Source organism: Tachysurus vachellii, chromosome 11, assembly GCF_030014155.1.
Source record: "Tachysurus vachellii isolate PV-2020 chromosome 11, HZAU_Pvac_v1, whole genome shotgun sequence".
Taxonomy (NCBI): domain Eukaryota; kingdom Metazoa; phylum Chordata; class Actinopteri; order Siluriformes; family Bagridae; genus Tachysurus; species Tachysurus vachellii.
Window position 1 is genome coordinate 10,685,385 of NC_083470.1, and position 14,334 is coordinate 10,699,718.

Genomic DNA, 14,334 nt, shown 5'->3' on the forward strand with positions numbered 1-14,334 from the left:
TGAGCAGAAAAAACAGGACATATCAAGGAAGTTTTATAGGGGTTTTGGGGAAAGAAAGAAAAAAAAGACTCAAGTTGGTCTCATTGAGATTTAATATTTTGCATCATTAAACAAGAAAATCTAGTATAATCAGTGGCTATGTCAAATGAGAGGAAAACAGTAGATTGCTTTTGCAAAGCAACACTGCATGACAGTGAAATGTATGTATATGGCAAGGCCTCAATTTCAAATTTACAAACATAAGAAAAGGTTTTCCTTTAATAACCCATTGCTTGCCCACCTTGATTCACTAGACTTGTTGAAATTTTTGAATCCTTCTCAACAACGTTCAATCCATGAAATAACCAACAGTGCAAAGTTCAATATAATCTCAAGACAGAATGTGGATCCTAATAGTTTTACTTCAGCATCGCTATACATTTAGACTCACATGCCTGTGGAATCCTTGTGAAATTCAAACATATCCATGAGTTTACCATTAGGACATTTTAAGTATTCAAAGTATTTCATGTATTTGGTAACATCTGCTTTAATTATAATATAGAGAGAATAAAAAAAGCAAATCTAGAAGAGGGTGAAGGTGAGAGAACCAGAGAGAGAGAGGATAAATGAATTAAATACGTTTAGAAGGGGCATTTAAAGATGACTGTTGACTTACATGGCATACTCTGCATACGTTTCATAATTATGCATTCATACTGCCATTGGACAGTGCTAATTTTTAAATAATTAACTTATCCATTAAAAACAATGAGTAATTGAATTGAAATGGACTTTCAGCATGATAGACTATCAAACCGAGTTCCTTCAGGTGTAACCTGTTCCTCATTTTAATGTTTTGTTTCCTTTAATGGTCCTCATTTGCAGCTACACATGATGTGATGCAAAACCTTTTAAAAGAAGTTGATCATGGGGTTTTCTTCTATTTAATGATTAACAAAGAGGAATTAAACGGAATGGTTATGCTGACATTTTCAAGTTCATACTTTCAAACCATTACTATTGCAGATGAACAAAAAGGCAAAAAAGGACATCATATAATATATAATTGTAAGTTCTATATATGTATATATAAATATCTGTAGCTAGCTGTAGGCGAGTCAAGTTCTTCCATGTTGTATTTCCACCTAAGGCTTTCAAAACATCAGGAGATACAGCCTTCATTCCTCAGTCACCTGATTCCCTGAGATACAGAACGCTGTTTCCAGTTTGTTTAATTACAAACTCTTTTGCCCCGAAGTGAGAGACAACATACCTGTGGGAATGACCCACCCTGACATAACAAAAGCGTTCTTTTGGCTTGTTAAAGAGCCATTAACTACCTCAGTGTGTTCTGTGGTGTGGGATTTTTCCAGCTTAAAGGAGCAGTGGAGCATGGAAGTGGTGCAGTTGGCGAGAAAGGAGTATTTTTTTATTTGATATTTACTTGTATAGAGTCTAGTTCTTATCATTCATTTCCAAAATGCAAAGCTGTTTAATTGTTCGTTCATCAGTCATTCCAAGGCTTCACATGAAAGGTGAATTGTAAAAGAGTTCTTTTCTTAGACTCGGTTGTTTCAGAGAAGCTGGACTAGTGTCGTAGTGAAGCCATTCTCTTCAGAAGAGGTTCATCATAAACCCAGCACTCGCCATCCTCATGGAACAGCTGCAAGAAAGGAGAAAAATCGTACATCAGACAAACTTAAAGTACTCTGATGCTGTTTTTCTTCAGAAAAACTAATCATTAACCACTTATAAAGGGGATAGTGCATAAGGTATAAACAACTTGATCAAAATGCAAACTGAGAGCAAGAATATACTCAGACTGGAAGTAAACTCACTCTAGTCTCCCACTGAACCTCCTTCTCCTTCCTTTCTCTGGCCTCGGCCCGCTGTATTTCCTCCAGACGGTGCTTGGCCTCTGTGGCCGAATCAATGTCTTTGAGCTTCAGGTTTAACGTCACATCCTTCCACAGCCTGACAGGCCAAAAGAAGAACAGCTGACATTACAGAAAAGCAGCCATAATATAAGCCTAATTTCTTAGCATACATCATGATGTGGACAAGTAAATTGTCTTAAATACACCTGTGGGAAGGATCTTAGATAGCAAAACTGGCTGTGCTAGAGGTGAGATGGATGTGTGAGGAGTTATTTTCTCTGCTGTCAATCAGAATGACACTAGCCAATCAAGGGCGTTTGTGAACGCCCCCCCCAATATATATATAATGTTGCTACTGTGTCTGAGACAAGATACTCACCGCCTTGATTCGTATTCTAACTGATCCTCCAACTTCCGCACTTTCTTTTTAACAATGCCGAGTTTCCTTGTGTCAATAAACACAGAGTTTTCCTAAAACACAAAAATAATACATCAAATATAATGTACATTCACTGTCTATTTTAACAGGAACACTGGTACATCTGCTTATACATTTGCATTTACCATACAATCATTAAGTGGCAGGACAGTGGATACAATCATGCAGATACTGGTGAAGATCGTTTGGTTAATGATCACATCAAATATCAGAATGGGAAAAATGTGATCTCTCTGCCTTTAACTGTGACACTATGGTTGGATTTCATAAACTGGTGATGTCCTGGAATTTTCACACACACAACAGGTTCCAGTGTTTGCATAGAATAGTTTGAGCTGCCAGGAAGGATATAGTAACTCAAATTGTCACACATTACAATCGGGGTGAGCAGAAAATAGTCTCAGCATGCAAGAAAATCTTGCAGTGGACAAAAAAAAAACAGGCCACATCAGGTTCCAAACCTGTCAGCCAAGAACAAGAATCTGAAGTGGTCATGGGCAAAGACACCACTGAATGGACAATTGAAAAAACATTTTTTTCTTCTTTAACTGTCCAGTTTGGGTGAGTCTGAGCCAATGATAGCATCAGATCATTCTCCTCTGGTCTCTTTCATCAACAATAGACTGTCTATTGACTGTTGAGTGTTAACATCCCAGTAGATCAGCAGTTTCTGAAACTTCCAAAAAGTCTCAATATTACAATCAGAAATTTTACTTGGATTCACTCTGTGGTGATATTCAGGCATCTGACTTACCCCAGAAGCCCATTTTGCATACATCACTCCATTCCATTCCCCTTCAATGGAGCAGAATGATTTCTTATCATTGGGACCACTGCAATGGAGCGAACAAGTCATGCAGTCAACATAAACCTTTTGTACCACAATCACAAAGATTAATATTTATTTTAAGCACATTCTTCTATAGATACACACTCTAATATTGACTCACAAAATTTCTGCAGTTATCCTGTGCTTCTTTCCCCCATAAAAGGGTTTGGTGTGGAACACTATGTTGGCACTGTAGCCGGATTTGGAGCAGGAAATATTGCACTCTCCACCTAATTCCACCCAAGGAACGGTCAGGATCGACCTGTAAGGACACATGCAGGATAATAAAACATGCCATGAGACACAAAACACCAGACAACGCTTCATGTAAGGGAAAAAAAAAGCCCTTTAACCTTACCTGCCATAGCCATTGGGGAAAGTCAGAATGTAGTGTTCATCGTGCTCTAGACAAGACACACAGCCTGCAGCACACAAGTAAAGAGCTGGATAAGATGCATTATCATTGTTATACCTCACACTGATACTCGCTGTGTGTGTCTTTGCCTACCTTGGCCAATATTGTGTACGCCGATAGACATTCCAAGGAACTTGGATTTGGTCCAAATGTGTGCATTGAACTGGATTTTCTTGCTTATACACTCAGAGTAGAAGGCAGATACTGCAAAAGTTAAAGAAGAAATAAGCATAAAATTCAGAAAGTACTCAAGAAACAAAACACACGTTCTTGTGATTTACGGTATAGTATCCAGTCACTCAAGTGTGTTCAGATTACAGTCCCTAAACCTAAACAACTGTTCACAATTTACTGAGTACAGGATTGACTACCTATCAGTATTATGTTTTATCCACACAACCCACTGAACATCCAATTATTAATATGCTTGTAGTCATGTAATGAACAGTGCATTAATACTTAATGCTTTCTCTTAACCAATACTTGTTTTTCTGCTTTTTTTCTTTCATTTTATTATTCTAAAATGTGGCATTCATGTGGTTAGTATTACTTCAATATTTAAAAAAAATACAGTTTTAAAACATTTTCTGCATCCATTTCAAGAGCTTTTCACATAGTGGTTAATAATTCAGTGGATTCCTAGCTTATCTGTTTTTTATTAAGTTGGTTTGTGTGTGCAAATATGTAGCACTTACTTGGTGGGTGGTGAGAAACCTGCTCTGCTACGAATGACACACTGCCCCGGCTACAATATGGCACTGGCCCCTCTGACACAGGTTCCTGTCCAAAAACCACATGTCTGTTTGAGAAAAGCCACTATTTAAAGTGTCATGCTGCTTTCACATGTTGGTGAGCGGTAGCGCAACAGGTTACCAGTAAATGTTGCTATGGTGATTTGGCAGGATATAGCTTTCATTTACAGTATAACACTAAAATTGTAATCTCTGAATCCCCATGCACACCTGTATACCCTTGAGTGTTTATTTACATACAAACACAAAGTTGGAAATGGGTTAATCTTTCAAGTTTTATAGTCTTAAATGGCAAGTTCTGAAGCATTTTCAAAGCACACTAAATTCTCTAAAATCACGAGTTTTGAATGTTTAATCCCAGAATAAATAAAAACATCCAATTTGTCATCCAACTAAGCAGTTTTTATTTTTAAAATCTCAGTCTCAGAAAGTTCCATCTGAAGCCCCTCAGGGCTGTGTGCTCAGTCCACTGCTGTTCACTATGCTGGCTCACTACTGTGTAGCAATGCACAGCTCAAACCACATCGTCAAGTTTGCCGATGACACAACCGTGGTGGGTCTCACCAGCAAGAACGAGTCAGTATACAGAGAGGAGGTGAAACAGCTAACTGCTGGGTGTAGAGCCAACAACCTGTATCTAAACGTGGACAAAACTAAAGAGATGGTTGTTGACTTCAGGAGAGCACAGAGTGACCACTCTCCGCTGAACATCGACAAATCTTCCGTGAAGACAGCTGAGAAGATCATCGGAATCTCTCTTCCCTCCATCACGTTCATCCATAACACACACTGCATCCGCAGAGCCAAGAGCATTGAGGATGACCCCACACACCCCTTACACACTCTCTTCACTCTCCTGCCATCTGGAAAAAGGTAGCGTAGCATTCGGGCACTCACAACTATACTGTGTAATACAGGGGTCACCAACCTTTTTAAGACTGAGGGCTACTTCAAGGGAACCGAGTAGTACGAAGGGCTACCGGTTTGATACAAACTTCCTCAAGAGCAAAATTGCACAGATCACTTTTTAATAATAATAATAATAATAATAATAATAATAATAATAATAATAATAATAATAATATTATGGTGAAGAGACTGCTCACATGTCAATGTTAATTATTCTCCACAATTATTAACAATGATTTATACAACAATGATGGAAGGAATATTCACAAGTAATTTAGTCTTTTTCAAAAAATGTTCACATTTCTGTGCACCATTTTTAGTTTAATGTTATGGTGTTTTCAGTGAACACACGTTATCTCTTCTTTGTCTGTAAATGTCTGTTAGTGGGAAGACTGGCACTGCATTCTGCTCACCAGTGTACTGTAATCTGAGTCTGAGTGAGTCTTGTAAATGTTCATCAGTAATGCGTGTTCTGTGTTTGTTCTTGATAAAGTTCATGTTAGAAAAGGCTGGTTCACAGAGATAGGTTGAACCAAAAAGGCAGGCAGCTTTCATAGCTGCTGTTCATACACCACTGTACTTTTCTGTGTCCACAAGGCACCAAAAGTTTGATGCAGACTGATGGGCTTTGAGGTGAAAGTCATTTTGCAACATTAGGATTTCTATCTCTACCTGTCCAGCATCCAAGTTGAACAGAGCACTTAGTTGCTCAGCAGTGCATGTCATGTCCACTTGCATGAAAGGATTTGTAACGGCTTTTTCTGTCCTTAATGCGCCGCCGGGTGGGTAGTTAGCATTGAAACTTTCGTGACGCAGACTGAAGTGTCTTGCCACATTGTGCCGCTTTGCCGTCGCAACAGTCGTCCCGCAAATGAGACGCACACACTTTTCTTTGACTGACGTAAAAAGAACTCTTCCTCCCAAACACTGTGAAAATGGTGTTTTCTGTCGCTTTTCTGCCATTTTTTGGGGGGGGTAAATCACAACTAACTCCTCATCGTTGCTGCACCACTTCCTTGTGTCAGGAGTTGGACGTGACGTGCGCGCAATATTGGCATTTGACTTCAGAAAAGGCCAGAGTTCGATATATACATAAAACATTTTTGTTTTCATTTTTTTTTAATTAAATAAAATGAAATTAAATATCGTCATTTTAAAATCTACGTTAATGCAAGCGTTTTTTATTCAAAAACTACAGCAAGAAATTTTTTTAGGCGTAGCTATATTTTGACCAGTGCTATTTTAGAACGTGCCTCGCGGGCACCTTAAGTGCTCCTTGCGGGCGACCAGGTGCCCGCGGGCACTGCGTTGGTGACCCCTGGTATATAGTTTTTTCCCTCAAGCCATCAGGCTTCTCAACAAACAGAATAGAATTATACCAAACACATACACACACTCACTCAACTGTGCACTACACTGGACTGTACAAATCAATCACTCACTCACTCAATTGCTGTTTTAGACACCACATCTCATTTAACTGCTGCGACTACATAAGTCTGTATATGTTTACAATTGTTGCACAATGTACTTTATAATACAGTATGCACACTGGTCGGTCAGCACTATTTTGTGTACTTTGTGTATTTTGAATTGTCTTTTGTCTCGCACTGTTGCACATTTTTCACTTCATGTGGCTAAGACTTAAGTCCTTAGCTGTGTGTTGTTTTATGTAGCACCATGGTCCAGGAGAAAGGCTATTTCATTTTACTGTGTACTGTGTCAGCTATATATGGTTGAATTGACAATAAAAGCTTCTTGACTTGACTCTTGACTTCATCTGTGTTGGCAAAATAATCTTATTAAAAATGACTGCTAGATAGCATGAACCAGTAACATGTGAACACATAAATGGATAAATTCCTGCTGCATTTTTAAAAATGTACGTCATATAATCGCACACATACCCCAGACACTGGCTCCTCTGTTTCTGAAGCAAAGTCCCAGTGGCAATAGAATACTTCTCCCAAGATGGGGTTGTACGGCTTTTTAGCCACGGATCCTTTCCGGCCAGCATGAAAGGCTGAGAGATACCACCTCACCACCTGCACCATGCGTTCCTTAGGCTCTGACTGCTCTGCAATGCTGAGTGGAAATAGAAGAAGATTAATCAAATGCAGTGTTAATGTGCATTGCTTCTGGATCGGAATTGAAAGCAACATGGATCTTAAAATAATCACTGCTTATTCCATATTGAAATACTGTACTGAAATATGTTTGAAAACCCTGTTTTATATGTATGTTGCTGTATCTCTCTCTCTACGTAGGTAGATAGAGAGAGCGAGACAAAGAGAGAGAAAGAGAGAGAGAGAGAGACCTCCAAGGGCATACATTAGCTGTGATGCACAGTAAAACACTTTACCTGACAAACAAATCAGGATGTGCAAAGAAGTCTGCATACATCTCCAGCAACGACCTTCTCTCCAAGATGAATGTAGGTAAAACCACCTAGAAAAGACAGTAAAATATTCATGGAGAGTTTACAGAAAAGGAAAGAGAGTGGTAGAAGAGGGGGTCAGGAGTTACCTTGGTGAGGTCCATTCCTAATCGGACTTGTGAAAGCAGATGCATAATGACGCTCTTATGTTCCTCCACTGACTCCCCCTCACCATCGTCATCCCTCTCATCATGACTGTCATACTGATCTGATCAAAACAAAGCACATTGAGTGTATATAACTATGTGCTGTACTTATTCAAGGTTCAGTGTGTGTGTGTGTGCGTGCGTGCGTGTGTGTGTGTGTCTGTCTGTATGCGCACGTGCTATTCTGCATCCAAAACTGTGGTCTTAACTGGATATAAAGCAGGTGAAGAGGTCAGTGGTGTTGGTTTAGGATTATGGGTGCATGTGTGTCTGTGTGTGCACGTACATATTCCATGGTATCACATGACATACATGGGTATCACATGATACAATGGAAAATGCTATTATGTGGGATCCAATTACACAATAAAGGAAAGTGAAATACCACCGCATTCAGGTATTCACAAGCATACAACCTGGCTAAAAACTAACGCCAAAAAAAAATGTTTGACATACTTGAGTGTCTGGATACTGTAGAGTCTTTACGCCTGAATTTAACTCTGAATATTAATTGGCGAACAGAGCAAAAGTCAAATTATCATCACTTTACAGTTGGCAGCTGTCAAATCCTAAATGTTTTACTTCTCGTTAAAAGCACTCCTTCTATTGGACTATATAATGCATGTTATAGGCATAATTGAATGACATTTATGAGAGAGTAGATAAGGAGGAATTTGACAGCTAAGTTTCAATCCCAACAAACATCTTTATCATGATCATTTGACTGTGTGTAGTATTACAATTTACACATTAACACTAAATGCTTGTGCAGCTGTTTGGTAAAAAATTGAACATGAAATTGTGGGATATTGCATCAATATTATATATTTGTTGTAGTTATTAATCTGCATTTACACACATTTCCGTTTAATGGTTTTTAACAGATCTGTAACTTGTGTAAAGCCATGCATTTCCTGTTTATATCATCTAAACCACCAGGCAGAAGCAACTGTATTCTGTAAATATATTGTGCCAAAGCAGCTGTGTGCACTTTTAGGCTGCTTGAATGTGCATGATTAATTAATTACATGATTAATTTCTATTGATTAGAAAATGACAACAATGTGATATTTATATATGAAGAGTAGGTGTGTAAATAATGAAAAGTGTTCCACCTGATGCTTTGATTAATTCATATAATGCATGAATGCAAACATTTTCAATGTGTCCAGCTTATTGGGCACTCATTGTCATTGTGTGGGTTTAAGTGTGCATCCACGTATGGTGTTTTAAGTACCCTTTGCAGCAGAACCAAACGTCCATTGGGTGATGTTGGTCCTTGGAGTAAAGCAAGTGTGTGTGTGAGCAAGTGAATGAGTGAGTGAGTGAGTGAGTGAGACTGGATAAGTGTGCAGAATGTGTTGTTTCATGCTGTACAACTTTGTGTGGGTTAGGGTTTATAACATAGATCTGATCTAGCTTGTAGACCTAGATTGTTTGTTCTGCATCATATATTATGAGTCCGGTATCACAGAGTGCAGTATCACTTTCAGTGGTACTGAAAACTGATTTTTCTTTTAGTCTTGTGTATAAATGTTTGAATACAGTACCTGCGTCAGTTGTGCCATTGGACATGGAGGAATTAAGGGATTCAGTGGTGTTGGGTCGTTTTAGAGCTGCATTTCCTTCACTGTTAACACCAGAGGTTCTGGAGGGACTGTAGCCAAAAACAACAAATGTAAAGCAATGCTACATTCTGCTGCCTACACAGTATGTGTCTGCAAAGCCATATAGTGAGGAACAAGAATGTGTGTAATATCATGGTGTAATTAGGTAGGTATGTGTTTAGCTATAGTTAGTAAAGAAATATCTTGTGTGAGAATAATGTCTAATTATCTCCATACACTACTTTGGCAGCAGCTGTATATGTATGTGTGTGTGTGTGTGCATGTGTATGCACAGTCTAACTCACTCAATGCAATGCTTTGGTGAAGCACTGCTCTGGTAAAATTCATCAGCGTCGTAAAACTCATCCTCACTGCTAGAGTAGGAGAAATCTGGGACAGCATGGGCTGGCACATTCATGTGACTAGGTGAAGTGACACTGCTACTCGGTGCAGAAGGACCACTCCCTATACACCAAAAATGGAAAAAAAAGGAATATATTAAATTAAACTTAAAAAAATAAAAAACTAATAATAAAAAAAAAAATTAAAATCAGCCATTATAATCTATTACTTAATCAGTGGACATCTACTTCTACCTATCTACTTAATGCAAACCCAAGGACTACTCATCTCTTCCTCCTGTTTACTTTGCAGTTTCTCAGGCTGCATTGAAAGCTGCTGAGCTGCACTTTTTACCAAGCTCATCATTTCTTGCACCACCTCAGCAGAAGTGACTAGTGACTGCTAGAAAGGAGTTGAGACTCACTGCAGAGAGGTGCTTCACACTCACATTACACATCCTTCAAAAATAAGTACTTCTATGGCATGGGAAGTGCAAAAGCTGATTATATACAGTAATAATACTGATGCTTAAAGTGCACTAGAAACAAAAAATAGAAGAAATTTTAAATTCCTAAAAATTCTGAACCTGCAACAAAGTCTGACAGTCATTATATGACTTGCTGTGGGAGTTTTTAAAATGATACCCAGTTATTATAGTCCATAAGGGTTTAAATGGATTTTTTTTTAAATGGCAATTTTTATTTATTTATTTTTTACTAAAAAAATACATTTTGCAACATAAAACATTATGTGCTTGGTTCAGTTTCACTAATAAATGTAATTCATTAAGCTAAATTGCATGACAGTCTTGGAAACCCTTCACTTGTTAAAATTTTCTGTTATACATAGATCTTAAAATATATAGCTTTCCTACACTGAACTAAAGTCACTGTAAATTTTTCTGGACCATTTTTTCCCCTTTCTTCAAGGAGGTAACCAAGCAATGGCTTTAGTCCATACTCTCTTTTACAGCATGTTGCCAGGAGAGCGATCTAATCGCGTCTCATGTCTGCATCGTCCCTTATGTAACATCTCGGAATTGCCATCTGTACCTGTGCTGTTGGGAGTGGGCGTCTGAAGGCTGCCCATCACCGTGACGACGGGACCCATGGGAAGAGAAGAAGGCCTCTGTTCTGCTTTACACACCTGAGCCCCATCTACACAGTCGAGCACACACAACAAATAATGTGCTTAATAAAACAGATTCCTGTAACTTTAAAGCACAAAGGCTTTCTAGAGTGCAACAAAAAGTCCTACACCTTTATTCTAAACTCTTAACACATCTGCCTACATATGGTCAAAACACCTTAATAGCTTTGGGTTTTTTATAGCTAAAATGACTAAATACAATAACATTATGACTTAAAGGAGAATAACTGGGTATTCATATATGTTTTGGATTAAAGTGTATGAAATACTTATTAACAGCTAGGCCAAAAAAGTAAAAGTGTGTACAAAAAAAGTGAAAGTGATAAAGAATAAGGACCTCGCATACCTGTGGGGAGGGTGGTCTGTGTTGGCATGGCAACGGCGCTGACTACAGAGGCATCCAGGGGGCTGGGCTGGTGAACTCCATCCACTGGGTTTATGGTGCTCTGCAGGGTAGCACAGATACCACACACACACATACTCTGAGGACATCTCTGCTACTTTGTTACTCCACATTCGGGAGGACTTCACTTCCTCTGGGGCTGACAGGTTTCTAATCTGAGATGTTTGCTTTCATATTAAAGGCAGTGGATTCTATTCAGATAAATATTGGGATAGTATTCTATTCTACACAAAAGCATGAAACAGGTTTATTACATTTGGGGGGAAAAAAGTTAATATTAACATCACTGATGTACTCTACATGCACTCTGAATACATATGACTTATGTAAACATAGTACAAATGACTGTGTTAATTATTCTGCATTCTGTCGAGTGTCACATCAGTGGTCATTTATAAAGCTGACGTTTGGCCTTGTTTGGGTCATTGCACTAGACACAATGAATCTAATTATACAACAATCACTGCAGCTCTACACTCAAAACTCTACATTTGTAATGCCCCAATACACACACACACACACACACACACACACACACACACACACACACACACACACACACACACACACACACACACACACACACACACACACACACACACACACACACACACATACATACACAAGCAGAGGAGACTCGGATAATGGCTGTTAAGCTCAGCTACCATGGTGACAAGCACAGACCATAATACTGCACACATCATGCAGGTAAATACTTTCCTGCTGTATCCATGGAGCAGACCACAGCCATACATACAAGAAATGAAGGAAAATGGGAAAACATGCAACAGCAGGAAAATGAAAGGGAATTTAGCATGGAGTGAAACCTGGCTATTTACTGATGCAGGGTTTTGATGACAGCCATCAACATGAATGAGATTTGGAGAGGTTTTTCTCTTCTGGGACACTGAAAGGATTCAATCCTGATTATTTGTTTGCAATTGAACAGTCTCGTGTATTCCCATATGGCGAATGAGCCTGTTGTGCTTAATGACAAGCCAATTTAAAAAAAAATTGAGCCATGGTGATGGGAGGTAAGTGAGACTGGATTAAATCAACAGGTGAGGTGACCAAGGAGGCAGAGAGAGGAGGTTAAGGACGGAATAAATTCATTATTTTAATTGCTTTGAATATTAGTCAGAACACTGTAACATTACAAATATAATCTTTACAGCATAGCAGGTCACACAGCTCAAACCAGGCATACAAGTTAGAACTAATATAACCAGAATACACCATGGTTTTCAGATTAAATCCTGAGCTTGGGCTATGGTCTGTGTGGAGTTTTGCATGTTCTCCTTGGGTCTGTGGGAGTTTCCTAAATGTACTCTGGGTTTCTTCAACCTCCCATCCCCATGCTGATAGGTGTCTTGGCTATGCTAAATTGTTCCTAGGTGTGAATATATATGTGTGGGTGTGCAAGTGTGAGTGCGCATGGTACTCTGCAATGAACTGGCATCCAATCCAAGGTGTCCTTCACCTAAAGTTCTGAAACCCACCATGACCCTGACCAGGATAAAGCAGTTACATAAGATGAATGAATAAATGAGTAAACTACTATAGGATTAAGGAATCAAGAGCTATATTCCTAAATGACATTGGATTATTGGGCAAATTAAACCCAAAACGGTGGAATGTCAAAGACTCCTGAACTATGTTAAATCAGATGTGAATGTTGGCTATCTCCAGGACCAAATTAACAGTTACTGACATGATCTGTGGTTCGGACAGCCACTAAATGGTCTCTGATCTATTAGTCCGGAGATGGCAGAGTAAGCAAAAAGGGTGAATGAAGGATCGATAGCCATTTTTATAATGTTGTTAATGTACATGTTGAGGTCATATAATCAGTGGAGACAGACTGGAACAGAATTGGCTCAGTCATAGATCATTACGGATGCTTGCAACATCTCACTCCACAGAATATTAAAAAATCCTATCGCTTCTGACAAAGAGTGATGAAAGTGAGAGCGACAGAAAGATGTGGCAGAGCCAATTTCCAAAAGTGAAAAGCATGCACCTGTGGCCAAGTAAAATTTTTCCCAATATGAAAAAGAGTTTTCAAAGCAAAGAGACAGAAAACTGGTCGAATTAGTTTGATCCATGGTTGAGGAAAGTCACAACTTACTATCAGTCCGTTTGCGTGTTGCTGTTCATTACTTTGATCCTTAAAATTTTGAAAAGAAAACATGAATTGAGGAATGTGCACCTCAGTCACAAGGGTGAACCAACTCAAGCATTGTGTAAACTTACTTCATAACTCTACTTCCTCAAATCAAAGTAATAAATAATCATATGTTGGTTCTGTTACTGAGATACCAGCATGCTATACCACATAACAATAGAAATCTATATATTTTTAAATTATGTATTAAATTAATAGTGAAGCCTAAATATTTTAGGCTCTTGGCAATTTCTTTGAGAAGCACCTCTCCAAACCATTACATTAGAACCTCTAGGAATGTAGCAAACTTATTCAATACAATCACAGACAAGTGGAAAAATACTACTGCCATTAGAGATAGCACCAATAAAACATCCAGTATGTGTGTTGGATTGACATTAGCAGTAAACTGCATATCAGAGGACAAAATGGAACTAATCCAGTCTGATATATGCCATATATCTTCATAAGTCATACATAGACTAGATATTTTATTTATTTACACTAGACAGTCAAAAATATGTGGACACCTGGCCATCACACCTATATTGTTGCAACAAATTTGGAAATGTATAAAATGTGTGTGTATGCAGTATCATTACAATTTCCCTTCACAGGTACTAAGAGGCAGCTAACATGTTCCAGCATGTCAATGCACCTGTAAATAAAGCAAGCTTCATAGTTTGCAAAGTCTGGAGTGTAAGAAATTTAGTGGCCTGCTCAGGGCTCCGACCTCAACCCCATTGAACGCCTTATGACCTCAAACCCTGACTGAACACCAGGCTTCCTCACCAAACATCACTGCCTGACATTACTAATGCTCTTGTATCTGAAAAGCAAGTTCCTACACTCCAAAATCTAGTGAAAAGCCTTCCTGTACGAG

At 38.7% G+C, this 14,334-nt stretch overlaps 1 protein-coding gene across 6 annotated transcripts in view; it reads right to left on the reverse strand.

Moving 5' to 3' along the window:
• Positions 1-74: 74 nt before the first annotated feature.
• Positions 75-14,334, reverse strand: part of osbpl9 (oxysterol binding protein-like 9) — a 39,022-nt gene continuing 24,762 nt past the window's right edge. For 5 of the 6 annotated variants that reach the window (XM_060881731.1, XM_060881733.1, XM_060881735.1 and 2 more), the window contains 16 exons: positions 13,416-13,454; positions 11,231-11,330; positions 10,788-10,892; positions 9,699-9,858; positions 9,337-9,443; positions 7,730-7,848; positions 7,566-7,651; positions 7,111-7,288; positions 4,238-4,322; positions 3,636-3,746; positions 3,486-3,549; positions 3,249-3,389; positions 3,053-3,131; positions 2,239-2,330; positions 1,821-1,956; positions 75-1,645 (listed from right to left, as the gene is read on the reverse strand). In XM_060881731.1, coding sequence (XP_060737714.1) covers positions 1,571-1,645; positions 1,821-1,956; positions 2,239-2,330; positions 3,053-3,131; positions 3,249-3,389; positions 3,486-3,549; positions 3,636-3,746; positions 4,238-4,322; positions 7,111-7,288; positions 7,566-7,651; positions 7,730-7,848; positions 9,337-9,443; positions 9,699-9,858; positions 10,788-10,892; positions 11,231-11,330; positions 13,416-13,454 — 1,677 coding nt within the window. In that variant the 3' untranslated portion in view covers positions 75-1,570. The remainder of the gene's footprint in view (positions 1,646-1,820; positions 1,957-2,238; positions 2,331-3,052; positions 3,132-3,248; positions 3,390-3,485; positions 3,550-3,635; positions 3,747-4,237; positions 4,323-7,110; positions 7,289-7,565; positions 7,652-7,729; positions 7,849-9,336; positions 9,444-9,698; positions 9,859-10,787; positions 10,893-11,230; positions 11,331-13,415; positions 13,455-14,334) is intronic. The other variant, XM_060881732.1, reaches the window with a different exon arrangement.